At 52.8% G+C, this 27,688-nt stretch overlaps 2 protein-coding genes and 1 pseudogene across 2 annotated transcripts; 2 read left to right on the top strand and 1 right to left on the bottom strand.

Moving 5' to 3' along the window:
• The first annotated feature begins 3,904 nt into the window (after positions 1-3,904).
• On the top strand, positions 3,905-6,328 carry LOC139000336 (sialic acid-binding Ig-like lectin 14). The gene is made up of 7 exons (XM_070402568.1): positions 3,905-3,941; positions 4,023-4,406; positions 4,628-4,897; positions 5,097-5,381; positions 5,662-5,736; positions 5,838-5,973; positions 6,110-6,328. The coding sequence occupies exons 1-7, from the start codon at positions 3,905-3,907 to the stop codon at positions 6,144-6,146; spliced, it is 1,224 nt and encodes a 407-aa protein (XP_070258669.1). The 3' UTR covers positions 6,147-6,328.
• Positions 6,329-12,019: 5,691 nt separating this feature from the next.
• On the top strand, positions 12,020-17,122 carry LOC138999610 (sialic acid-binding Ig-like lectin 5; annotated as a pseudogene).
• Positions 17,123-21,085: 3,963 nt separating this feature from the next.
• LOC138999612 (sialic acid-binding Ig-like lectin 5) lies at positions 21,086-25,558 on the bottom strand. Its single transcript, XM_070401783.1, has 9 exons — positions 25,522-25,558; positions 25,068-25,442; positions 24,587-24,865; positions 24,281-24,343; positions 23,569-23,823; positions 23,199-23,483; positions 22,894-22,986; positions 21,811-21,905; positions 21,086-21,268 (listed from the first exon to the last, which is right to left on the bottom strand). The coding sequence occupies exons 1-9, from the start codon at positions 25,556-25,558 to the stop codon at positions 21,086-21,088; spliced, it is 1,665 nt and encodes a 554-aa protein (XP_070257884.1).
• Between the last annotated feature and the right edge of the window lie 2,130 nt (positions 25,559-27,688).

Genomic DNA, 27,688 nt, shown 5'->3' with positions numbered 1-27,688 from the left:
TTGAATTGTGACTTCCTGGTTCATAGGTCTCTATGCTCAACCACTGAGCCACGCCGGCCTGGCTGGCGTTTTCTTTGATTCTGTCGTTGGGAGGAGAGAGAAACACTCTGAGCCCCACCCTCGCCACATCCTCGTCTCTGCCTGGGCAGTGTCACATCATGATGGCCCCAGAGGTCTGACCCTGCACCCGGTCGTAGCCCCTTCCCACTCCCTGAACCCCCGCTCCCCCAACTCCTCAGCCCCCGGTATCACAGCCAAGCCCCAGGCAAGGGTCTGGAGAACTCACTCCCCGCCTCGCCACCTGCAGGCCCAGCTCACGTACCTGAGCTCCACAGGTGAACTCACCTTCAGGCAACTCCACCTGGGGCGGCTCCAGGATGCCGGGGTTTGAGGGCTGTGAGGGGCTCGGGATTCAGCCCTCCTGGGCCCAGGCCAGCCTGATGGGCGGGGGACACAGATCAGGCCCAGGGAGAGCCCTTCTACGTCTGGAAGAAATCGGCCTCTGCAGAATGAGCCGAGGCTGAGACAGCCGCTCCTGGTCTCAGACATGGGTGGGCTGGCCCGCAGGCCTACTCAGCTTTTCATTATTAAAGCCCAGTCCTCCTGCATAAACACTAATGGCTCCCGCTCCAGGAAAATGACCCAAATCCTCCATATGGTACCCAAGATACCACGGTCCCACTCAGTATTAGCTCACGAGGCTGATTTCAAATGCCGACCACGCGTGCACACGGCACATGGACACACAGGTACAGAGTACACACTCAGTACACACAGGCCGGTTCGACTCAGTGGGTAGAGCGTCGGCCCGAGGACTGAAGAGTCCCAGGTTCCATTCTGGTCAAGGGCATGTACCTAGGTTGCAGGCCCCATCCCGGCCTGGCCCGTGGGGGAGGCAACCAATCGATGTGTCTCTCTCACATTGTTACTTCTCTCTCTCTCTCTCTCTCTCTCTCCTCCTTCTACTCTCTTTACAAATCAATGGGAAAAAATATCTTTGGGTGAGGATTAACAGAACACAAACAAAAACTAAAAAAGGTAGAGTTCAAGGAAAGGAACACAAGAGCAAATAAACACAGCAAATGATGCCTTAAAAAGAAATTAAAGGTAAAAAAGGGAAAATTAAAACAAAACAAAACACACACTCAGAGCCCTGGTCAGTTTTGTTCAGTTGCTAGAGCGTCGGCCTGTGGACCCAAGGGTCCCGTGTGCGATTCCCAGTCAAGGGCACGTACCTCGCTTGCAGGTTCCCCAGCCCCAGTAGGGGGGGGCATGTGGGAGGCAACAATTGATGTGTCTCTCTCACATCGATGCTTCTCTCTCTCTCCCCTTCCTCCCTCCCTTCTACCCTGGAAATTAGTGGAAAAATATCTTCGGGTGAGGATTAATAAAATACACACGCAGAGACACAGACATGCACACCTGCAGGCAGGGGTACAGATACAAAAACTCACACACAGCCCTAACCAGTTTTGCTCAGTGGATAGAGCGTTGGCCTGCGGACTCAAGAGTCCCAGGTTCGATTCCGGTCAAGGGCATGTACCTTGGTTGCGGGCACATCCCCAGTTGGGGGGTGTGCAGGAGGCGGCTGATTGATGTTTCTCTCTCATCGATGTTTCTAACTCTCTATCCCTCTCCGTTCCTCACTGTAAAACATCAATAAAATATATATTTTTAAAAATGATAAAATAAAGTAAATTTCTTCCCATCAGGGCTTCTTGATGCATCCTCTCTTTCTAAAAACAAAACAAAAAAACCACCACCAACAACAAACACACACACACACACACACACACACACACACACACACACATGCATGCGCCTGGTTTTCAGGCCACGGAGACCCAGAGGCAGTGGTGCCTCCTGCAGAAGAGAACGAGTAGGGAGTCTCTCTCCCGCCGGACACTTCCTGACTTTGGGTGACTCCATGTGTCGGTGCCACGCGCTCGTGGGTCCCTGGAAGCCGGCCAGTGGCTGCCCTCCCCACTCCATCCTTCCGGCCCTCTATTGGAAACGCGGTGAGTAGATGACTTGCCTGGAGAGAAGGGCTGTCTAAGGGGCCTGTTTGGCAATTCTGCAGAAATTGAAAAACCGACTCAAAGCAGAGTGTCTGGGTCAATAAACAGGTCCTGGGGTCCCCTCTGTGCAGAGCCTGTCCCCCTAGGCCCCTTTGGCGGTCGAACGACCCTTTCACAGGGGTCGCCTAAGACCATCCTGCATATCCGATGTTTACATGACGATTCATAACAGTAGCAACATGACAGTTAGGAAGTAGCAACGGAAATAATTTTATGGTTGGGTCACCACATGAGGAACTGTATTGAAAGGGCCAGAAGATTGAGAACCACTGCAACCTGGAATTGAACCTGCAACCAATGTGCTGTAGGGAGGATGCTTCCACCAACAGAGCCATCCGGCCAGGGCTATCTATTTCCACCTGTAAAGTCCTCCCACACAGATGTACCATTTCCTCCGTTGAGGTGGCGCATAGTGTATATTTGTGATGTGCATCTCTGAATGTTCCAGGAACATCATAAGTTTTGATGTGTCCATGACATCTTTATACCATGCTGTTTTTTTGTTGGTCACTGTGCTATACGGATGCATTTGAGTTTTGCAATGTGATTTTGTCTCTAGAAACCTTGCTGACTCTCTTCTCAAGCCCCTACATGTATCTGTATGTACCTGTGGATTTTCCTATATAGACACAATCCTTCACGGAGAAAGTCAGCTTTATTTTCTTTGGAATTTCCATAGCTTTTACTTATTGTTATTGTGCTTGTACTTGCGGCTGAGGGCGGGGAACCACGGAAACGGAGGATGGCTTCCTCAGACCATCAGACCACCAAACCATCAGACCGCCCCCCCCCCCCCCACATCCTGCTTGTGCTTCCGGAGGAGGGAGAAGAGCAGACTCTATCGGTGCTGCTTCGTTAGGTGTGGAGCTTGCTGAACTCACCCCCTATCCCTCCAGGGGAGCCTCCTGCATCCCTAGCTGACTGTGATGTTATCCTGAAGGCCTCTGACATCCCCCTGCGCTCACTGGTTCCTCCCTTGAGATCCCATCAGTCAAGGGCAGCGAGGCACACAGAAGCCCCACTATGTGCTCCAGCAGCGGGAATGGAATGTCAGGGTTTGTGAAGCCTGGGTTGGGACACAGATGGAGCAGAAAGGGAACACTTCCCATCAGCCTGGGTGGGGCTCTGAGAAGGGAGCCGGAGATGAGGGGCCAGGAAGGTGGATTTTCATGAACTTTCAGGCGACAGCGCTGCTGCTGTGCTGAGGTCCCTCCAAATGGGGCTTCTGTTTCCGATGGGACTTGTGCACCTCGCTGTCCCTCAGACACTCAGACCCTCGAGACAACACAGGTGCGTCCACGTCCCCAAGAAGCCCTCAGAGCAAAGGCCTTTACCACTCAGCTCTGCCCCTGGGTTCCACCCTCTACTGGACTTGGTTCTAAATTCCTCTCTCTTTTGCCAGCACTTGGTCTAAAAAAATATTAAAATTATCTTTTTCCAGAATGTTCCACAGTTCCAGCTGGAGGGTGGGTCCCCTGTGTCACCACGACCAGCTCTGAGTGTGCTGGCCCCTGGGCGACCTCCCTCCCCACTTACACATCCTCTGTAAGGGGGTCACTTTCAGATTCACATCTGGACACGCCACTCAACCTCCAGGACCTCAGTACATTTACCTGCAGGGTCAGGTTGGGGTGGGGGAGGGGAGACAGAAAGATTTCTCAGACACCACACCCCCATGTCCTGTGGAGGTCAAGTTCCCCTCCCAGCCTGGCCACAGTCTCTCCGCCAGGGCTTCCTGTTGGGGTGTCCTAGGCCCCACCCAAGAGCTGGGCACTTCCGTCCCTGACACAGGGACCAGGACCCACTCTGCCCTGCCAGAGGCCGACATGGTGCCCCTTCTGCTGCTGCCCCTACTCTGGGGGGGTGAGTTGCTGAGGGAGGGGGGCAGGCCAGTAGGGGGAGGAGTGGGAGTTGCATCCTAGCTTCTGTGTCCCCCACCCCCAGGGTGCCTGCAGCAGCAGCATCCAGGCTATGACCTCCGAGTGCAGGAATCGGTGACGGTGCAGGAGGGTCTGTGTGTCCACGTGCCCTGCTCCTTCTCCTACCCCTGGAGCTCATGGTCTTCCTCTAGTGGACACTACACCTACTGGTACCAGGTCGGGGAAAACATGGGCTATGCTGCTCTTGTGGCCTCGAACAACCGGAATAAAACTGTGAAGACAGAGACCCAAGGCCGCTTCCTCCTCACGGACCCCACGACCAACAACTGTTCCCTGGACATCAGAGACGCCAGGAGGAGTGACAGAGGACGCTACTTCTTCCGAGTGGAGAGAGGAGGTTCTGTGAGATATAGTTACCTAATGAAGATGCTGGATTTGCAGGTGACAGGTAAGGCAGGGGCCCAGGAGAGGACCCAGGGACAGGGGACCCATCTTAGAGCAGGAACAGGACACTGGACACTCCCTGTCCAGGCCATGGGCACTGGGTGGTGGGAAGAGACACAGGGCCTGGGTGAGCTCAGCCCGAGGCAGGGCCTCTCTCAGGGTCCCGCTCTGAGTCCCCACCTCTGGAGCCCAGGCACCTGCCTTTCTCCCCTGCAGCCCTGACAGAGAAACCCCACATCCGTGTACGGGAGCCTCTGGAGTCCGGCCGCCCCACACAGCTGGCCTGCAGCCTGCCAGGGGCCTGTGAAGGGGGACGACGTTTCACCTTCTCCTGGGCGGGAGCCGCTGTGGACTCGCTGAACCCCCAGACCCTCCGCTCCTCCGTGCTCACCTTCACCCCGAGGCCCCGGGACCATGGTACCAACCTCACCTGTCAGGTGAAACGGGAAGAGTCTCGGTGGACCTCACAGAGAACCATCCGGCTCAATGTCTCCTGTGAGTGTTGGAGGGGGGACTGGGTCCATGGGGGCATTGGAGTGGCCTGTATGTGTGTGTGTGTGTGTGTGTGTGTGGGCCCCCAAAGCGTCTCTCTCAGCCTCTCCGTGTTCTGTGAGCGGGGAGACCCCAGGGGGCAGGACAGCTGGGTTCTGGGGAGATTAGAGGCACAGCTGACCCTTCTCCTCGCTCCCCACAGACCCCCCGCAGCTGCTGGGACCCTCGTGCTCCTGGGAGGACCAGGGTCTGCACTGCAGCTGCTCCTCCAGGGCCCAGCCGGCCCCCTCCCTGCGCTGGCGGCTGGGGGCGGGGCTGCTGGAGGGGAACCATGGCAACGCCTCCCACGTGGTCAGCTCCAGCTCAGAGGGGCCCTGGACCAACAGCTCCCTGAGCCTCAAAGAGGGGCTCAGCCCTGACCTCAGACTCAGCTGCGAGGCTGGGAATGTGCACGGGACCCAGAGCGTCTCTGTCCTGCTGCTGCCAGGTCAGGGCCTGCTGGGGGCAGAGGCCAAGGCGAAAGGAGTGGGTCAGAGAGAGGGTGGGGCTGGAGGTGGGGCAGCGTGGGGACAGGGGGGATTGCTAGGACAGGACCTGCATCTCCTGCCTGAACAGAACCGACATCGGGTTCCGCGAGGAGGTGGGAAGAGGAGAGACTAGTCCTGGGAGTGGGTGGTGTCACCTGAGCTGGTGCTGGAGGAACAAGCCCTGAGCCCCTCCAGCCCTCAGCACCAGGGCTCCTGGAGCTGCCCCATGTGGGGCTGGAGGCGGAGGGGAGTTCACCTGCTGGGCTCAGCACCCGCTGGGCTCCCAGCACGTCTCCTTCAGCCTCTCTGTGCAGAGTGAGTTTCAGGACAGGTGTGGGGTGGACGCCTGGACAGGTGTTGGGCTGTGGGTGGACTGACACCTGGACAACACGTCACCCTTCTCCCGTCGTCCCCAGGCAGCCCGCACTCCTGCAGATGTGTGACTGAGGAGCAGCAGGGCTCCTGGCCCCTGGTCCTCACCCTGATCAGAGGGGCCCTCATGGGGGCTGGCTTCCTCCTCACCTACGTCCTCACCTGGCTCTACTACACCAGGTGAGCAGGCCTGTCTCTCCCGCGGAAGGTCAGGGATTGGCCCTGAGGTCCAGGTGGGGCCGAGCTGTCAGGCTCTGCCTGGAGTTAGAGCCAAAGTGGCCGAGTCTCTGAGCTGACACCTGTGTGGGCCCCGCAGGTGTGGAGGCCCCCGGAACAGGAGGCAGAGCTCCTGATGGATCCTCCCTTCCTCTCAAGATGGGACTGAGGTGTGGACACCAGGCTACAGGGACCATCCTGGGACATCAATGTCACCTTCTCCCTGGAAACTCTTGACTCACCTGCCTCCAATGTGCCCCTGGGGTTTCAGTTTGTGGAAGTGACTGAGTGACCACAAGGGGAGTCAGTGCCATGGAATGAAGACTTTTACTCTTTTTAAAAAATTTTTTTATTTTATTTTATATTATTTTTAAAAAAATTTTTTTGCTAAAAGTATTACAAAAGGTATTACATATGTGTCCTTTCCCGCCGCCCCCCCCCCCCCGGCCCTTGACAATCCCCTGCCCTCCCTTACCCCCCAGTGTCTTATGTCCATTAGTTATGCTTATATGCATGCATACAAGTCCTTCGCTTGATCTCTTACTCACCTCCCTCCTGCCCCCCAACCCTCCCTGGCCTTCCCACTGAAGTTTGACAATCAGTTTGAGGCAGCTCTGCCTCTGTATCTATTATTGTTCAAAAGTTTGTAATCGTCTTTATTATCCATGAATGAGTGAGATCATGTGGTATTTTTTCCTTCATTGACTGGCTTATTTCACTTAGCATAATGCTTACTCTTTTTACCTCCTGAGAGGAGGGGCCACTGTGCCTGGGAAGCCCCGGATTTCCTCAGGAAGCAGATGCAGGTGCAGGGCAGCCTAGTGAAGGCCTTGATTGGGGTTCCCATGGGAAAAGCAAGGCAGGGCAGGGTGAGCAGTTCAGGACCAGCTGGTGTGTGTCAGTCTGGGGGATGGGCCTGTGGGCGTGGTCTCCATGTGTCTGGTCCCAGGTCCTGGGTGATTGGGGGCAGGTGGGGAGGCTGGGAATATGGGCTCAGATTGGGTTGGTTTGCATCTGAAATTCTTTGCTGTCTCTGAGAATGGGCGGGCCCTGGGAGGCCCTGTGTCTCCGTGACTTCCAACCTGTTTAATGGCTCAAAACATCCTAAGATACAGAAATAAACAATAATACACACCCACTGACCGCCCCCTTGTTTCTGCCTGTGCTTCTCCCATTTGACTTGTTCCCCTCCCCGCCTCTTTCCTTCTCTCTGTTGGTTCTGCCCAGTCATCCTCCACCCCTGCTCCTCTCTCTCCATTCTCAGGCCCAGAAAGGGACTGAAGTTGGCACCTTATCCTCCCCTTGCCCAGATGTTACCTGGTCACCACCTGAACTTCTGGTCTCCCGTCTGTAGGTGCTGATACACAGTAGAGTGAGGAGCTGCTCTCCTTTCCCTGTGGATAGACACCAACCTCAGAATTATTGTCATAACACATCCCAACATCTACACTAATAAAAGACAAACATACAAATTGACCGACCTTCACTATGCCTTAAGCCACGCCCACCAACCAATCAGAGCAACCATATGCAAATTAACCCAACCAAGATGGCGGCCAGCAGCCACAGAGCTGGAGCAAGAAGGAGGCTTCCCTCCCGCCCACCCTGGCTGGCTCTGAGGTCCTCTCAAAGCAACAAAGTTTCAATTATAGAAGGGAAATAAATCCCAGAATAAAAAAAGAAAAGAAAAAAGGAGAGGCTGGGAGCTTCCGTGGCAGTGTGAGCTTGGCCAGCTTGAAAAGGGCCCTCAGCCCCTCACCCAGACTGTCCGGGCACCCCAGTGGGGACCCCCCACCCTAAAGGGTGTGTGGCCAGCCTGCAAACAGGCATCAGCCCCTCACCCAGGCTGTCCAGGCACCCCAGTGGGAACCCCCACTATGAAGGGGGTGTGATCAGCCTGGAAACCCCCATCAGCCCCTCACTAACCTGGCCATGCACCCCAGCGGGACCCCCACCCTGATCCAGGACACTCTCCGGGGCCAACCAGCCAGCCCCCACCCATGCACTCGGCCTCTATCCTATATAATAAAAGGGTAATATGCAAACTGACCCTAACAGCAGAACGACTGGGAATGAATGGTCAATTTGACACACACTGGCCACCAGGAGGCAGACACTCAATGCAGGAGCTGCCCCCTGGTGGTCGGTGCGCTCCCACAGGGGGAGCTCTGCACAGCCACAAGTCAGGCTGACAGCTGCCAGTACAGCGGTGGTGGTGGGAGCCTCTCCCACCTCCTCAGCAGCACTAAGGATGTCTGACTGCAGCTTAGGCCTGCTCCCCGCTGGCAAGTGGACATCCCCCGAGGGCTCCCGGGCTGCCAGAGGATGTCTGACTGCCAGCTTGGGCCCGATCCCCTAGGGAGCGGGCCTAAGCCAGCAGGTGGACATCCTCTGAGGGGCCCCAGACTGCAAGAGGGGAAAGGCTGGGCTGAGGGACCCCCGCCCCCAAGTGCACAAATTTTTGTGTGCCCGGCCTCTAGTTTAATCATAAATGAGAACGTTTATGTGATATCACGTGACCATTGATTTTACTATTTAGTGTCTGTGGGAGTTTCTTGAGTCCACTTCCATCTGGATCTCCTCTTTTTGTTGTTGCTGTGGTTGAACCTGTTTCAAGTAAGGGATTTTGTTTATTCTTTGTAATTATTCTTCAATTGGTATTTATATCTCTTCTTATTTTTTAAAATATTTTTATTGATTTCTGAGCGGAAGTTTGAGGGAGAGAGAGTGATAGAAATATCAATGATGAGAGAGTCATTGATTGCCTGTTTCCTCCACGTCCCCTACTGGGGATGAAGCCCGTCACCCAGGCATGTGCCCTGACCGGGAGTCGAACCCTGACCTCTTGGTTCATAGATTGATGCTAAACCCCTCAGCCACACCAGCTGGACTATGTCTATTCTTGAATAATAAAATATTTCAACATTTAAGACACATCCATCTATACTCTCACCATTTTGTGCTGCTATTGTCATATAGCTTACAACTATAAATTTGATAAACTTTAGAGAACATTAATAATGACTTGGATGTAAACAATTATTTTGTTTCCAGATTAATTGACATATTTTTGATATAGAATGAATGCAAGTTTAAGGTGTGCAATGTACATATTTGATGCACCTACATAGTGAAGTGATTACCACAATAAGGTTCATCAACACTTCCATCCTCTGATATAATTACCATTGTTATGGTTATAACACGAATGATGTATAACCATAACAACTTTCAGGTGTTCAATACAATCCTGTTAATTGTACTTGCCATGCTGTCCAGTACATCCCCAGGAATTGTTCATCTTGTAGCTGAAAGTTACCCTTGACCAACATCTCCCCATTTCCCCATCTCCACATTTCCCCACTGCATTACCGTCTACTCTCTGTGAGTTCAGCTTCTTTAGACCCCACTGTGAGAACACACTGCAGGAAAACAATGACTATTTTGAAAAATACCCCTCACAGTTGTTCCTCTCATGCAGTTCTGGGTTTCCATCACAGTTCATTTTCTTCTGTGCAAAAATGTATTAAAGACCTAAATATAATACCAACCGCTATAAAACCCTCAGAGGAAAACATAGGGGGAAATCCCAGCACATTGGATTTTGCAATGATTTCCTGCATATTTACATCAAAAGCACAGACAAGGGAAGCAAACATAGACAAGCGGGACTGTACCAACTTCAAACCCTGAGCACAAAAGGACACTCTCACCAGACTCCAGACTACAGGATGGGAGAGAAAATGTATCTGTTAAGGAGTTAATATCCAGCATGTATTACAAGCTCACACAAGACAACATAAGAAACCCAAGTAACACAGTGGAAGAAATGGCTAAAACCTTGACTAGACATTTCTCCAAAGATGATGTACAAATGGCCAACAAAGTCATGAAAAGAGACTCCACATCAGCAATCCTCCAGAACCATAAAAGAACTCCTTAGGCCTGTTGGGGTTTTGCTTGGTGCATCAGGGCATTAATATTCAAAACCCCACATGAGATTGCTGCACGGACAAGGAAGGTATGGTGAAGGCACATAGTAGGCCCGCAGTACAGAAAGTGATGGGGGAAGTGTAGTGATAAGCAGCTCCGAAGGTCACACACCCAAAATTAGCATTAGAAATTTTATGTCATGTGAGTCTCACCTCCACAAAAGTTTCCTCATTAGTTTATTTGTAAATCGAGTGTGCACACACACACACACACACACACGTGCACACACACACATCCATATACACATACAGAGTTCTCTCTCTGGGATGAATTCTGTGGTCCTTCTTGAATGTGAAAATGGTTGCTTCTTCCCCCAGTTCTTTTGTGTGGGTGGCTTTAGGATGGGCCTTGTGCTCTGAGGTGAGTCAGCCTGGCCCCTTCTCTGTCCCTGAGACCCATCTTACCTGGCACAGCTTATGGGAAAATTTCCTCTTCTGCATTTCTGTCCATACCTTGTGGCTTGGAAAGAGAGAGAGAGAGAAAGAGAGAGAGAGAGAGAGAGAGAGAGAGAGAGAGAGAGAGAGAGAGAAACATAAATCGGTTGCCTCCCATACTTGCTCTGAGCTGGTATGGAAACGAGGTATGTGCCCTGACCTGGAATTGAACCTGCAACCAATGTGCTGTAGGGAGGATGCTTCCACCAACAGATCCATCCGGCCAGGGCTATCTATTTCCACGTGTAATGTCCTCCCAAACAGATGTACCATTTCCTCCACTGAGGAAGTGCATGTCATATATTCGTGATGTGCATCTCTGAATGTTCCTGGAACATCGTAAGTTTTGATGTGACCGTGACATCTTTTATACCATCCTGTTTTTCGTTGGTCACTGTGCTATCTGATGCATTTGAGTTTTGCAATTTGATTTTGTCTCTAGAAACCTTGCTGACTCTCTTCTCAAGCCCTTACATGTGCATCTGTATGTACGTGTGGATTTTCCTATATAGACACAATCCTTGATGGAGAAAGGCAGCTTGGTTTTCTTTGGAATTTCTTGCTTTTACTTATTGCTCTTGCCTTGCTGGACTCGGACCCGGTGCTGCTGCGTTAGGTGTGGAGCTTGCTGAGCTCACCCCCTATCCCGCCAGGGGAGCCTCCTGCATCCCTAGCTGACTGTGAGGTTATCCTGAAGGCCTTTGACATCTCCCCCCCCCCCCCGCCGCCCTCACTGGTTCCTCCGTTGAGATCCCATCAGTCAAGGGCAGCGAGGCACACAGAAGCCCCACTATGTGCTCCAGCAGCGGGAATGGAATGTCAGGGTTTGTGATGCCCGGGTTGGGACACAGATGGAGCAGAAAGGGAACACTTCCCATCAGCCTGGGTGGGGCTCTGAACAGGGACCCAGCGATGAGGGGCCAGGAAGGTGGATTTTCATGAACTTTCAGGCGGCAGCGCTGCTGCTGTGCTGAGGTCCCGCCAAATGGGGCGTCCGTTTCCGATGGGGCTTGTGCGCCTCGCTGTCCCCCAGACACTCAGACCCTTGAGACAACACAGGTGCGTCCACGTCCCCAAGAAGCCCTCAGAGCAAAGGCCTTTACCACTCAGCTTTGCCCCTGGGTTCTACCCTCCACTGGACTTGGGTCTGATTTCCTCTCCCTCTTGCTTGCACTTGGTCTAAAAAAATATTAAAATGATCCTTTTCCAGAATGTTCGATAGGTCCAGCTGGAGGGCGGGTCCCCCTGAGTCCCCAGGACCAGCTCTGAGTGTGCTGGCCCCTGGGTGACCTCCCTCCCACTTACACATCCTCTGTAAGGGGGTCACTTTCTGGACAAGCCACTCAGCCTCCCAGGGTCTCAGGACATTTGCCTGCGGCGTCATGGGGAGGCGGGGGAGGGGAGACAGAAAGATTTCTCAGGCACCACCCCCCAACTCCTGTGGAGGCAAAGTTCCCCTTCCAGCCTGGCCACAGTCTCTCCCCCAGGGCTTCCTGTTGGGGTGTCCTAGGCCCCACCCCAGAGCTGGGCACTTTGCTCCCTGTCACAGGGACCAGACCTGCTCTACCCTGCCAGAGGCAGACATGGTGCCCCTGCTGCTGCTGCCCCTGCTGTGGGGGGGTGAATGTCAAGGGAGGGGGGCTGGGCAGGTTGGGGAGGGACGAGGACAGCATCAGAGCCTAAATCCTCCTCCTCTAGGGTTCTTGCAGCAGCTGCCAGGCTATGAGCTCCGAGTGCAGGAATCAGTGACGGTGCAGGAGGGTCTGTGTGTCCACGTGCCCTGCTCCTTCTCCTACCCGTGGCGTTCGTGGTCTTCCTCTAGTGAACTCTACACCTACTGGTACTGGGACGGGGCCAACAGAAACCGTGATGCTCCTGTGGCCTCGAGCAACCGGAATAAAACAGTGAAGACAGAGACCCAAGGCCGCTTCCTCCTCTCGGACCCCAAGACCAACAACTGTTCCCTGGACATCAGAGACGCCAGGGGGAGTGACACAGGACGCTACATCTTCCGAATGGAGAGAGGTTCTGTGAGATATAGTTACCTAATGAAGAAGCTGAATTTGCAGGTGACAGGTACGGCAGGGGCCTGGGAGAGGACCCAGGGACAGGGGACCCCGTCTTAGAGCAGGAACAGGACACTGGACACTCCCTGTCCAGGCCGTGGGCCCTGGGTGGTGGGAAGAGACACAGGGCCTGGGTGAGCTCTGGGTCTCTCTCAGGGTCCCATTCTGAGTCCCCACCCCTGGAGCCCAGGCACCTGCCTTTCTCCCCCCGCAGCCCTGACAGAGAAACCCCACATCCGTGTACGGGAGCCTCTGGAGTCCGGCCGCCCCACACAGCTGGCCTGCAGCCTGCCAGGGGCCTGCGAAGGTGGCGAACGTTTCACCTTCTCCTGGGCGGGAGCCGCTGTGGACTCGCTGAAACCCCAGACCCGCTGCTCCTCGGGGCTCACCTTCACCCCGAGGCCCTGGGACCATGGCACCAGCCTCACCTGTCAGGTGAAACAGGAAAGGTCCCAGTGGACCACACAGAGAACCATCCGGCTCAATGTCTCCTGTGAGTGTTGGAGGGATGGCTGGGTCTGTGGGGGGCAGTGGGAGCGACGTGTGTGTGTGTGTGTGTGTGTGTGTGTGTGTTTGTGTGTGTGTGCAGGAGGCTGAGCTAACCTGAGAACACCCAGCATGGATCTGCGTGTAGGTGGGGAGTGTTCCCACTGCCCCTTCTTGGGGTTGGAGTTACTTACATCTGAAGTGGGGCCCTGTCTTTCTATCCCAGATGCCCCTCAGAACCTCACCATAGGCGTCTCCTTCAGAAACGACCCAGGTAGGAAAGAACCCCTCCTCTCTGGGCTGGGATCTGCCCCGGGGCCCTGGTGGGGCAGGGGGGGGGGGCGGAGCAGGAGTTTGAATGCGATGAGACATGGGAAGGGCAAGGATAAAAAGCATCACCCCAGTCCCTCAACTCTAGTAGGTGGGTGCCTGCATCTGTGTTCCACCCACCTCTCTCTCTCTCTCTCTCTCTCTCTCTCTCTCTCTCTCTCTCTCATAATCATTCTCCCCAAAGTCTTTAAGAATCTGCAAACCACATCCCTAACCATCCTGGAGGGAGAGGCCCTGAGGCTGCGCTGTGAGGCTGACAGCAATCCCCCTGCCGAGCTGAGCTGGTTCCGGTGGCCTGAACGCCACCCCCCTCTCCAGCACCGCGATCCTGGAGCTGCCTCATGTGGGGCTTGCACAGGAAGGAGAGTTCACCTGCCAAGCTCGGCACCCGCTGGGCTCCCACAGTGTCTCTCTCAGCCTCTCCGTCGTCTGTGTGTGGGGAGACCCCAGGGGGCAGGACAGCGGGGTTCTGGGGAGATTAGAGGCACCGCTGACACCTCTCCTCACCCCCCACAGGCCCCCCGCAGCTGCTGGGACCCTCGTGCTCCTGGGAGGACCAGGGTCTGCACTGCAGCTGCTCCTCCAGGGCCCAGCCGGCCCCCTCCCTGCGCTGGAGGCTGGGGGTGGGGCTGCTGGAGGGGAACCACAGCAATACCACCCACGAGGTCACCTCCAGCTCAGAGGGGCCCTGGACCAACAGCTCCCTGAGCCTCCGCCAGGGGCTCAGCCCTGACCTCAGACTCATCTGCGAGGCCTGGAATGTGCACGGGGCCCAGAGCGTCTCTGTCCTGCTGCTGCCAGGTCAGGGCCTGCTGGGGGCAGAGGCCACAGAGGAAGGAGTGGGTCAGATTGAAGGCGGGGCTGGGGGTGGGGGCTGCTCGGGGACAGGGGGTATTGCTAGGACAGGATCCTCCATCTCTTGTCCCCCCCCCCCCCCCCCCAAAAAAATATTTTGATTGATTTCAGAAAAGGAGAGGGAGAGGAGAGAGAGATGGAACATCAATGATAGAGAGGATCATTGATGGGCTGCCTCCAGCACGCCCCCTACAGGGTGGAAATGGAGCCTGCAACCTGGGCATGTGCCCTTGACCAGGGATGGAACCGGGATCTCCCGGTTCATAGGTGGATGCTCATCCCCTGAGCTAAGTTGGGCTCTGGCTGAACAGAACCGACAGCGGGTTCTGGGAGGAGGGGGAAGAGGAGAGACCGAGGCCCGGGCGTGGGTGTCTCACCCCCCTCTCCTCTGCAGGGAAGGCTGTGCCCCAGGCGGGAGTGGTTCCTGCGGCTCTTGGAGGTGCTGGTGCCACGGCCCTGCTGTCCCTGTGCGTGTGTCTCATCTTCCTTTGCATGTGAGCCTCCGGGGCTGGGAGCCGGGTCCTAGGGGTTTGAAAGAGGTCACAGAATTTCACCAACACAAAGCTTATCCAGAGGCGAGGCTGGGGTGGGTGGCGTTTAGGCGGGCGGGGTTAATAGCTTCATTGAGGTAAAATTCGGATGTATTTAAAGTGTCCGATTCAATGGCTTTTACTACACTCACACAGCTGTGCACCCATCACCACGGTCAAGTTTGAAACCCTATTATTAGCCTAAAAAATAAAGAGATAGAGAGAGAGAGAAACTCCACACCCCTGTATTGTCCTCATGCCTCCATCCTCCCCCAGCCCCAGGCAACCAGTATGTCCTGTTTCTCTAGATTTGCCCCTTCTGACATTTCACAGAAATGCCATGATATAATACATGTTCACTGTGACTGACTTCTTTCCTGTAGCCTGAGATTTTCAAGGTTCGTGTGTCAGCACTGCATTGCTTTTATTTACAAATATATTCCATGGTTTGGATGGGGCACATCTGATTTGTCCGTTCCTTCACTGACGGACATTGGGTGGCTTGGACGTTTTGGCTGCCATGAATCACACTGATGATGGCTCGTGCACAAGTCTCTGCGTGTGAGAGGGGCCTTGGTGATGAACATTCAGTCTTGGTCAAACCCCTGGGCATCCAGGGGGACGGGACCCTCACCTGCATGTCAGGAGGGTCTCTGAGTCTGGCCTCAGGGCCTGGATGCCGCCGTTGTCCATCAGGGAGTGGGGGCAGCTGCCCTCCTGTGCCTGAGCCATTCTGGCTGCTGACTTCTCCCCTTAGAGTGAAAGCCCGCAGGAGGCAAGCAGCCGGGGGACCAAAGGTCAGGAATGATGAAGACCCTGTCATGGGCACAGTCACCTGGGTGAGTGACGGGGTGTCTTCTCATGCCGTGTGGGGGCTGGGCATGTCCATTAAGGAGCCCACACTGAGCTCCTCTGTGGTCAGATGGACAGACAGCTAGGAGTTGACTTCCCTTTCATTTCCTGGAACCCATGGTCAGCCTCCTGCCCCAGCCACACTGACCACTGAGCCCACCTCACCTCTCTGATAGGCACAGGCTGCCAGAACCAGCTCCCCCAAACTATTACTTCCTTCCCATTGTGGGCATGTTACTTCACCTCCCTTTACCGCAGCTTCTCTATCTGTAAATGGGGATAATGAGAGCATCATGCTTACTGGGTTTCTGAGGGAATGAAATATGATCAGTAGGCCCCTGATATGGTCTAGTCAACATCTGCAATAGTCTCAAAAACTCAAAAAAAAAAAATTAAAAAGAAAAGAACAGGGGGCTTCAGTAGGAAGGAGGATGGTCTTCGAGATGAAAGTCCACCATTCTCCTAGGCCCCAGCAACTGAATAAGTCTCTTTCTTTTTACACCAAAAGAACAAAACCCCCAAAAACAAACAAAAGAAAATTTTTGAAATGAATGAGCGAATAGTTGAGTCTATGAGAAGTGTCTGTGCAGTAAGAAGATGAAGGAAAAAACTGTCCCCTCAGCCCCACTTTTCTTTGGGACCATGTCTGCCTCATGCCTCTCCCCCTTTCACTCAGGGCTCCCAGAAAAACCTCCAGCCGGACGGGCCCCCAGACCAAGCGCCACCTGCTGAGAAGGGCCCGCTGTCGGGGGAGCAGCAGGAGCTCTACTACGCCAACCTCACCTTTGAGGGGCTGAAGCCACGGGAGCCTCGGGACCATGAGGCCACAAGCACCCACGAGTACTCAGTGGTCAAGCACAGAGGCCAATGAGGCCTCGCTCAGAGCTCGGTACTGGCCAGAGGATTCACAGCCCCTGGCGGGGGGGAGGGGGGCGGGGGAAGAAGTCCGGGACTCATTGCTGAAGCGTGAGGAGACCTTGCGGCTCGATTAACATTACCGGATGGATGAGCAGCCCCAGGCAGAGCAGGAAGAAGACAGGCGATGGGGTTTGAGAGACAGGATGGGCCGGCTCTCACGTCCACCTGCTCCTGTGCTGCAGGTGAGCTGCTCCGTGACGCTGTCTCTCACCCTCCCGCGCCCTCCAGAACAGCACTTCCTGGCTCCTGGCACATGGTCTAAGGTCTGGGTTTTCTAATAAATCCCGTCTTCTCATCGTTCTCTGGGTGGCTGTCTTCCGGATCATACCCCGTCTGAAGCGCAATGACAAATTACACAGACCACAATGTAGACCCCGGGTAGGATTCTCCTCCTCCAGGCATCGTTACTGTGGCCTGTAGCAGGCGGGTCACTACAATCCCATCAAGGACTGAGGGAATTCAAAAACCAGTTTCTGGCCCTATTGCGTCTCATCTATTTTCAGTCCTAACCACAAGATGGCGATGTTTATGGGGGCCTCTCTTCCTTGGCAAGACCTCGTTTCTGGCCCCATGAGATTCTTCTTCTTCTTCTTCCACATTTTTATTGATTTCAGAGAGGAAGGGAGGGGAGAGACGATGAGAGCGAATCATTGATTGGCTGCCTCCTGCACGCCCCACACCGGGGACCGAGACTGCAATCCGGGCATAAGCTCTTGATGGATATCAAACCCAGGACCCTTCAGTCTGCAATCCGACGCTCTATCCACTGAGCCAAACTGGCTAGAGCCCCATGAGATTCTTGAATGTTCTACTTATCTCCTCCGTGACTGCTCAGAGTCAGCAGTCTATTTGAAGAAAAAAGTGGCTCCAAATACTTGTCTCATCGCTGTTGACTTCCTGCTTCTTCCCTCTTCACTGTGCAAATTTTCTTTTTGTTGACTCCAAATATTAAAAAGAAGTTTTTTAATCCGGCTTTCCCAGTTTTTTTATTTTATTTTTCTCCTTGGCCTGGCTTGCTCTGCTCTTAAGGACAACTGTCTGCATGCTGTGGTCCACTAAGTCCACAGGATCCTTCTCCCAATCTGAATATTTAAACTTTATGTAGAATAAATTAAATCTTAGAATTTATTTGTGTGACCTACAAGCTCCAAATACAGTATCTCAACCCAACTTTTGATACTTCATTTCTTCATTTGAGCTGAAGAAGTGGACTCGGCACAGTGCCAGGCATAGAAAAGGCTCACCTTTTGATTATGTTTTGAGTTGTCCCGAGCTCCGTGACAGTACAAGGAAGGGTTTAAAAGCAAAATGATGGGGAGGAAGTAAGGGCAGGGCAGGAGTCTGACAGGTTTTCTGGAGGGGGTGAGAGTAGAGTCAGCCCTGGGCGCCCAGGGGCAAGGGACACAGTGACCTCTCAGAAATGCATTGTGTCTCTGAAGCCCTCTCCTCTTCCCTAGGATGAGGGAGGTTCCAGGGGGGAGACTGAGGAGAAGTTTGGCTGGACCTCTGTCCTGTAGGACAGAATGTCACCAGCCTCATTCCCCAGCCTTACCTCCATATGAGACAGGGCAAGACTCGGCCTCCAGGGGGCGATCCATAGACGTGCGGAGCTCTTGGCCAGAAGGTTGGCGCTGTCCGTGGTTCTGGAGCACACCTGGGCTCAGCTCTGCAAAGGACCCCACTCAAAAGCCAGAGGTCCGCTGCCTTAGGCCAGCAGGACACCTAACCCCGAGGGGCTTTGGAAAGGCTGGGTTCCTCTTGGGAAGGAAAAGTCAGGAGAAGCGGTTGGAGTTGGCTGGGCTCATCTCTGAGCTTTTCCTCTCACCCCTCTGGTTGCCTTATTCTTCTGAACTTGTGCCAGCAAAATGCTGAGATTCCACTTAGCATTTGCTACCGAAATGTTTCAAAAGAGGAAGTTCCCCGTGAATTGCTACATGTTTTAGGGGATCTACCAAGCTTGTCAGGCCACCACTAGGAACTAAAATCTCAGGGTGACATACAGAGAGGGTAGTTTTGGGGGAAGGTTAGGCCAGGTAAGGAGAAGCAGGGGCCTGGGGAGGAAGCCGGGCATGAAGAAGAAGAATGGTCCCTGGCTGGTTTGGCTCAGTGGATAGAGCATCGTCCTGGGGACCGAAGGGTCCCAGGTCCGATTCCAGTCAAGGGCATGTGCCCGGGGTGCAGGCTCAGTTCCCGGTGGAGGGTGTACAGGAGGCAGCCAATCGATGATTCTCTCTCATCATTGATGTTTCTATCTCTCTCTCCCTATCCCTTCCTCTCTGAAATCAATAAAAATATATTTTTTAAAAAAGAGGAAGAATGTGCAGACACCGGTAATAACAAGAAGAAATATTGATCATATGCATTTATTGCCCAGAGGCTGGAAAGACTGTTGGTTGTTTGCATGTTTTCTCACGGGCACCAGGAACAAAGGAATTCACCTTCCACAATAAACTCTGTTTGTGGGGAGGCGAAGCTTTTGAAACATTCATAAATACATTTGAGCATTTGCCTTGGGTGTGGGCTGTGCTAGGAGCAGGAGATTAAAAATGAACTGAGCAGCTCTGGTCCGGCTAAGTTGATTGGAACATCATCCCCTGTACCAAAAGGTTGTGGGTTTGATCCCCAATTAGTGAACATACGTAGGTTTTGGGTTTGATAACCCAGTTGGGTCATGTACAGCAGGTAACCAGTTGATGTTTCTCTCTCAGATCAATCTCTCTCTGTCTCTGTCTCTCTCTCTGTCTCTGTCTCTGTCTCTCTCTCTCTCTCTCCTTTCTCTCTAAAAACCAATGTAGAATCTAAAGAACAAAATAACTGATGAACAGAATAGGACCAGAGGAATGGATAAATGGAACAAAATGAGGGTAGGAGGGGAGGGAGGATGTGAAGAGAGCAACCAAGGAATATATATGTACATATATGCCTCGCCCATGGACACAGAAAATAATGTGGTGAAGGCCTAGGGGGATGGGTGGAGGGTGGAGGGAGGCAAAGGGGGGGATGGGGCACATCTGGAATAGATTCAACAATAAAAACATAAAAAATAAAAAGCATATCCTTGGGTGAAGATTTAAAAAAGTGAATGAAACAGATTTGACTTGACACTGCCTTCAGGGTTAACCAGGACATGCATTTACTGTTCTGTAATATTAAAAGTGATTGGACCATATTGAGGGCTTACTAATCACCCAGCATGAGTGACACTCATTATCCCCATTTACAGATGGGGAAACTGAGGTGAGGAGAGGTGAAGTACCATGTCCACAAAGGGTAGATAGTAATTGTTTGGGACTGATACTCCCATAGTCTCATGCCAGGTGTTTTAGTTGTCTGAATAGAACTGAGTCATACTCAAGGTTACAGGCTTCCTGCGTGATATCTACTAAGCATACATGGGGCTCTTTAAAAACTTGCAAAGGTCCGGAACACCATATTTGGGAGACAAAGGGTCTAGGGGGGATATAAAGGGAGAAGTTCCTCCATGTTGCTTTGCTCAGATTTCAGAAGCAATCTGGGCCTGCTAGCGTAATAAAAGACTCCATATTAATTGGCTCACTAAGGCATCTTTCGTTAGGCTCGCTGATTTACAATATAACACTGTCTTCTCTGCTTAGGGAGTAAAACTGTCCTTTTTTTCCTTCCCCCCTTTGCCCTCCCTTCCTGCATGCTCTTGGTAGGAAGGTTTTTAACCAATTTCTCTCAAGTGTCTTTGGCTGGAGAAGATGATGGCTTGTTAGTTACAAGCTGCAAACTGCCCACACTGTGTGGCCTCCTTTAACTTTCCCGTCACAGTTTCCCTATTCATCCTGCCCTGGAACCCTGTGCCATGTTTGGTGATGCAGTACCTGGTCCGCTTTGGGTATGGTCCCCAAACTGTTGGCAAGATCCCTTGGGGGGCCCTTAAATGGGACAAGGGAGGGCCTGGTGGTCAGGAGGTGGTGGGAGAACAAACAGGTAAAAGTGAGGCCAGATGACCCCAGAGAAGTGATAAGAAACTATTTCATGGACCAAATTCCAAGTCAGGAGGGTGGCCTCCCCCTGGGGAGGCTCTGAAGCGTTCCAGGATGGAAAATGACACCAACAAGCTGTTACCCTGTCCACTGTGCCTGCCCTCCCCTGGCTTCAGGATCACGTGTCAGCAGGACCTTCCTGTTCAAAAGGAGACCAGTCAGTGCTGGGCGCACATCTGTGATGGAACCTCTGTTGGTTGATGTCTATGTGCTGATTTATTTACTGCAACAACCAGCTTTGAGCACAATGCATGCCCTCTGCACAGAAAGGGACACTGAGCAACAGAGACATGAAGGAATCACCACGTGATGACAGTCTTGATGGCAGTCGCCAACATTTCGGACCTCATGGACCACCAGTGTCCATGGACCAGTGGTTGGTGGCCGCTGCCTTGGGATGTGCTGAAGCCTGCGTTTGAGACCACATCTCTGTAATCTCGTCACCTGTCTTCTTTCTGCGCTACTCATACAGTAGTTAATGTTAACCGTGCCACAAGGTCTCCTCATGCTTCAGCAATGAGTCCCTGACTTCTTCCCCCCAGAGGGGCTGGGATGCCTCTGGGCAGGACGGAGCTCTGAGCCAGTCTTCATGTGCTTGTCTCCTAGATCTCCGAGTACTCGTTGATGCTGCTGGTGGCCTCCGGATCCTCGGGTTCCTGTGGCTTCATCCCATGGAAGCTGAGGTTGCCGTAGTAGACCTCCCAGTGTTCCTCTGACAGAGGGGGATCATCTGTGGGCAGCCCTTGGTTTGGGGGCTTGTCTAGCCCAAGTTTTTGCTTGGAACCCTGAGTGAAGGAGAGTAGGGAGTCAGAGAAGAATAAGACAGCATGGTCCCGAGGGGAAGTTGGGCTGAAGGAACAGTTTTCCAGTCATCTTCTTATTCCACACGCTTGCCTTATAAACTCAGCTATTTGCCCCTTCAGTTAAAATTCTGTAATACTACAATCAATTAGACCATATGGAGGACCTACTAATCACATTTCATCCTCACAGACACCCAGTAAGGATGATACTCTTATCCACACTTACAGATGGGGAAACCGAGGAGAGGAGAAAGTAATGGGTAGAAAGTAATAGTTTTGGGGAGATGGTTCTGGCAGCCTGGGCCTATCAGAGTGGTGAGATGGGCTCAGTGATCAGCAGGCCTGAGGCAGGAGGCTGACCATGGGCTTTGGGAGGTAAAGGGGGGAAGTTGACTCCCAGCTGCCTGTCCAGCTGACCACAGAGGAGTGGGTGTGGGGAACTGCTCAGGAGCTCAGTGTGGACTCCTTAATAGACATGCCCAGCCCCTCCCCCCACGGCATGAGAAGAAACCTCCGTCACTCACCCAGGTGACTGTGCCCATGACAGGCTCTTCATCATTTGTGACCTTTGGTCTCCTGGCTGCTTGCCTCCTGCGGGGACAACAGAGGCATCCAGGCCCTGAGGCCAGACTCAGAGACCCTCCTGACATGCAGGTGAGGACCCTGTCCCCCTGGATGCCCAGGGGTTTGGCCAGGACTGAATGTTCATCACCAAGGCCCCTCTCACACGCAGAGACTTGTGCACAAGCCATCATCAGAGTAATTCATGGCAGCGAAAAAGCCCAAGCAACCCAAATGTTCAATGAATGTACAAACAAATAAAATGTGCCCCATCCGTATCATGGAATACATTTGTAAATAAATAGCAATACAGTGCTGAACATGAATCTTGGAAATCTCAGGCTACATGAAAGAAGTCAGTCATAAAAACATGTATTTTTTGTAATTGCATTTCTATGAAAGATCAGAATGGGCAAATCTGAAGAAACAAGAAATAGTGGTTGCCTGGGGCTGGGGGAGGATGGAAGCGGATGACAATCAATGGACGTGGAGTTTCTATTTTATTTTCGTTAATCCTCACCTGAGGATATTTTTTCCATTGATTTTTAGAGAAAATAGAAGTGAGGGAGGGACGGATGGGAGGGGGTGGAAAAGAGAAATAGAAAGAAACACTGATGTGAGAGAGACACATGAATTGGTTGCCTCCCGCACATGCCCAGACCAGAGCCAGGGACCAAACCTACAATCCAGGTTCTGCCTTTGATCAGAAATCAACCCAGGATCCTTCGGTCACAGTCTGACACTCTAACCACTGAGCTACGCCTGCCAGGGCTAGCGTTTCTATGTTTTCATTTGGGGCCAATGAAAAAAACTACTTTAAATTGATGTGGTGTTGGGTGTACAGCTCTGAGACTGAACTAGGGTCACTGAACTGTGCACTTTAAATACATGGAAATGTTACCGTGAAAAAGCAGCCACTCCCTCTCCCCACAGAAATGTCCCCTCTGGATGTACTAAGCTCTGTTTTTGTGAAATTCAGCGACATCTCTGGGCGCTCCCTACCACACAGCTCCCGGCACCTCCTGCCCCAGAGGCTCACTTGCAACAGGAGAGGAGGCACAAGCACAGGGACAGCAGGGCCAGGGCTCCAGCACCTCCGAGAGCCGCAGGAACCACTCCCGCCTGGAAAACCGCCTTCCCTGCAGAGAAGAGGGGCGTGAGACTCCCACTCGCGGGACTCGGTCTCTCCTCTTCCCCCTCCTCCCAGAACCCGCTGTGGGTTCAGTCAGGCAGGAGATGCAGGCCCTGTCCTAGCAATCACTCCTGTCCAGGCCACAGCCCCCTCCCCTAGCCCCACCCTCTCTCTGACCCACTCCTTCCTCCATGGCCTCTGCCCCCAGCAGGCCCTGACCTGGCAGCAGCAGGACAGAGGCGCCCTGGGCCCCGTGCACGTTCCAGGCCTCGCAGCTGAGTCTGAGGTCAGGGCTGAGCCCCGCGTGGAGGCTCAGGGAGCTGTTGGTCCAGGGCCCCTCTGAGCTGGAGGTGACCCTGTGGGATGCGTTGCCATGGTTCCCCTCCAGCAGCCCCGCCCCCAGCCGCCAGCGCAGGGAGGGGGCCGGCTGGGCCCTGGAGGAGCAGCTGCAGTGCAGACCCTGGTCCTCCCAGGAGCAGGAGGGTCCCAGCAGCTGCGGGGGGTCTGTGGGGAGCGAGGAGAAGGGTCAGCGGTGACTCTAATCTCCCCAGAACCCAGCTGTCCTGCCCCCTGGGGTCTCCCCACTCACAGGCCACGGAGAGGCTGAGAGAGACACTGTGGGAGCCCAGCGGGTGCCGAGCTTGGCAGGTGAACTCTCCTTCCTGTGCAGGCCCCACGCGAGGCAGCTCCAGGATCGCGGTGCTGGAGAGGGGGGTGGTGTTCAGGCCGGGGGACCCCCGGAACCAGCTCAGCTCGGCAGGGGGGTTACTGTCAGCCACACAAAGCAGCCTCAGGGCCTCTCCCTCCAGGATGGAAAGGGAATTAGCCTGCAGAATCTTGAGGTCTTTGGGTAGAGAAATGAAGACAAGGAGAGGGAGAGGAAGACGAGTAGGGGGAGAGGGAGGGGGAACTCAGGTCCAGGCACCCACCAACAGGATGTAAGCGAGGAAGCGTGATAATTTTGGTCCCTGCCCTTCCCAAGTCTGATTCCATTCAAACTCAGATTCCCCCCTCTGCTCCACTATGGTCCGGAGGGGCAGGTCCCAGCCCAGAGAGGTTCGGTTCTTTCCTATCTGTGACATTTCTTTTAAAAAATATGTTTTTATTGATTTTTAGAGAGAGAGAGAGAGATGAAGGGAGAGGGATAGAGGGATGGAAAGATGGATGAGAAACATTATAAATAGGCTGCCTCCTGCACGCCCCCAACTGGGGATAGAGCCCGCCATCCAGGCATGTGCCCTGACTCAGATTCTAACCTGTGACCTCTTGGTTCCTGGGTTGAAGCTCAACTTCTGAGCCACACTGGCCAGGCCTAGCTGTGGCGTTTCTGAAGCTGATGCCTATGGTGAGGTTCTGTGGGGCATCTGGGATAGAAAAATATGGCCCCAGTTCAGAAGGGAGGAGTGGGATGGACAACACCCCTAACGCCAAGGAGGGAACTGGGAAGCGGGGAGAGCTGTTCTTCTGGCCCCCTCCCCACCTACAGGCAGATCCATGCATGAGTGTTCTCAGAATACCTCATCCTCTTGCACACACACACACACACACAGACACACACTCGCCAGTGCCATTACCAACACAGACCCAGCCACCCCTCCAACACTCACAGGAGACATTGAGCTGGATGGTTCTCTGTGTGGTCCAATGGGACCCTTCCCGTTTCACCTGACAGTTGAGGTTGGTGCCATGGTCCCCGGGCCTCGGGGTGAAGGTGAGCACTGAGGAGCTGAGGTTCTGGGGGTCCAGTGAGTCCATAGCGGCTCCCTCCCAGGAGAAGGTGAGAGGTCGTCCCCCTTCACAGGCCCCTGGCAGGATGCAGGCCAGCTGTGTGGGGTGGCCGGACTCCAAGGGCTCCCTTATCCGGATGTGGGGTTTTTCTGTCAGGGCTACAGGGGAGAAAGGCAGGTGCCTGGGTTCCAGGAAGTGGGTCCCTGAGAGAGGCCCTGCCTCGGGGCCAGAGCTCACCCAGGCCGTGTCTCTTCCCACCACCCAGGGTGCAAGGCCTGGATCAGGGAGTGTCCAGAGTCCTTTTCATGTTCCAAGACCGAGTTCCACATCTCAGACTTCTCTCCAGGGCCCCTGCCTTACCTGTCACCTGCAAATTCAGCATCTTGTCTTGGTAACTATATTTCACACTTCCTCTCTCCATTCGGAAGGTGTATATTCCTGTGTCACTCCTCCTGGCATCTTTGATGTGCAGGGAACAGTTGTTCCTGGCGTCCGGGAGGAGGAATCGGCCTTGGGTCTCCCTCTTTGCTGGTTGATTTGGGTCATTCGAGGCCACAAGTTCATTGTACCGCATGTTGTCCTCTTTCCAGTACCAGTAGGTGTAGAGTTCACTAGAGGAAGACCATGAACTCCAGGGGTAGGAGAAGGAGCAGGGCACATGGACACACAGACCCTCTTGCACCACCACAGATTCCTGCACTCGGAGCTCAAAGCCTGGCTGCTCCTCCAGAGATTCTGGAAGGGGGACACAGAGGCTCAGAGGCAGCCCTATCTCTCTCCCACTTCCTCACCCCCCCTCCCTGGGCCCACTCACCCCCCCACAGCAGGAGCAGCAGCAACAGGGGCACCATGGCTGTCTCTCTCAGCACAGAGCAGGTCCTGGTCCCTGTGTCAGGGAGCAAAGTGCCAGCTCTGGGGTGGAGCTGAGGATGCCCCAACAGGAAGCCCAGGGGGAGAGACTGTAGATAGTCCTGAAAGGGGAACTTGGCCTCCACAGTAGTTGGGGGGTGTGGCTGCTGAGAAATCTTCCTATCTCCTCTCCCCCCTCCTGAGCCTGCATGTAAATATACTGAGGACCCCAGAGGTTGAGAGGCATGTCCAGATGTGAATCTGAAAGTGACTCCCTTACAGATGAGGTGTAAGTCGAGAGGGTGGTCCTCCAGGGGGACACGGTGGTCATCACAGGTCCTGGTGACTCAGAGGATCCACCCTCCAGCTGAAACCATTGTGTAAAAGGATAATTTTGAAATTTCTTCACATCACTCAAATGCTGGAAAGAAAAGAAGGAATTTAGACCCAACTCCTGTGGAGGGTGGAACCCAGGGGAAAAGTTGACACCTTTAGGGGCACATAGGAAGCACATATGTGGGTCTCCCAGGGTCTGAGGGACAGTGACAGCACACAGGCCCCATCAGAACGGGATGTGTGAAGGCAGATCGCACCCCTTCAGGGCGAGCCTCAGAGGTTGGATCTCCACATGACAGCAAATTTGCCACCTTACAGTCTCTTTTCAAAGCCCAGCAGGGGCTCCAGTGATGTGTGGACATAACCTTCAATCCTACTCCTATTTTATGAAGAAAAAGAAACTTGATCAATGTTTTCCCAAATATGACATGATGTGAAACACTTCAGACATTCCCAGTAACGAGTTGTGCGACTGAAATAAATTCCTTAAACTGTACAGGAGAAAAAGAAATTTCTCTCAACCATGCTGAGGACACAGAATTCTCTTTCTATTCTCTATACTATATATATATATATATATATATATATATATATATATATATAATATTAAACAATTAATAGTTTCTTAGTATGATATTAACACATAATAGTATATGACAGGATTATTGTCCTATAAAGAGTCCATCAAATGTATCAGTCAAAAAAATGTGGGGAGTGTGTTATGCAGGTGTTGTAGAAAGGTATGCCATACTGCTAATAAAAAAGGTCTGTAATTTTTCGGAATTGTCTTATTTTTGGTTTTCAGAATTGTAGCTTTGTGACATGATGTGTGTTCTCATGTCAGAAAAATTCATGTGCGCCACATTGTGTATTAGTTTTGAAGCAGTGATCTCAACATTTGTACAAATATCAAGCTCCACAAAACCAGGTCTTTCCCTGCCTCGGGTGCAGATGAAGAAGAGGTAACCAGCTCCACTCACGCATGTATTACAATGACCACCACCGAGACTCCTCAGGTATTACAATGAAGATTGTCCAGTGCAAACAGAGGACTAAAGAAAGCACAGTTTCCATGGCTGTGCCCCACAATTCCTATCACTGAACCATGTAGCAAATCTCAAGCTGGGATACAAAAAGGACAAGAAATAAGTGTTGACAAGAATGTTCAGAAAGAGGAACCCCCATGCACTCTGGGAATGTAAATTGGGGCAGCCAGTATGTACTAGTAAATCAGTATGGCAGTTCCTCAAAAATTATAAATAGAGCTGCCACAGGACCCAGCAACACCACTTCTGGGTAATTATTTGGGAGAAATGACAACACGAACTTGAAAAGACGTATGTCCTCCCATGTTCACTTTGGCATCTTCTGCAATAGCCAAGATGTGGAAGCATCCTCAGTGCCCATCCATAAATGAGTGGGTGAAGAAATGGTACATGTACAATGGAATATTATTCTGTCATAAAAAGGAAAACCTGTCCTTTGCAACAACATGAATGACCATGAAGGCATTATAAGTGAAGTAAATCAGACAGAGAAGGACAAACACTGTATGATCTCACTTATGTGTGGAAAGTGTGAAAAAAAATCAAACTCATGTAGAGAATACTTTGGTGGCTGCCAGAGGCAGAGGGGGTTGGGGTATGAAAAGGTCCACATTTTCAGTTATAAAATTATTTATGAGGACATAATATGCAGCATGGTGACTGTAGTTAATAATAGTTTGTGTTGATATTATGAACTATAGTAATATAGTTAATAATACTGTGTTGAATATCTGAAAATTGCTTTGAAAA

Source organism: Myotis yumanensis, unplaced genomic scaffold (assembly GCF_028538775.1).
Source record: "Myotis yumanensis isolate MYYU_CA2020_CCGP unplaced genomic scaffold, mMyoYum1.0.hap1 SCAF_23, whole genome shotgun sequence".
Classification (NCBI taxonomy): Eukaryota; Metazoa; Chordata; class Mammalia; order Chiroptera; family Vespertilionidae; genus Myotis; species Myotis yumanensis.
This window is presented reverse-complemented; position numbering and strand designations above follow the sequence as displayed.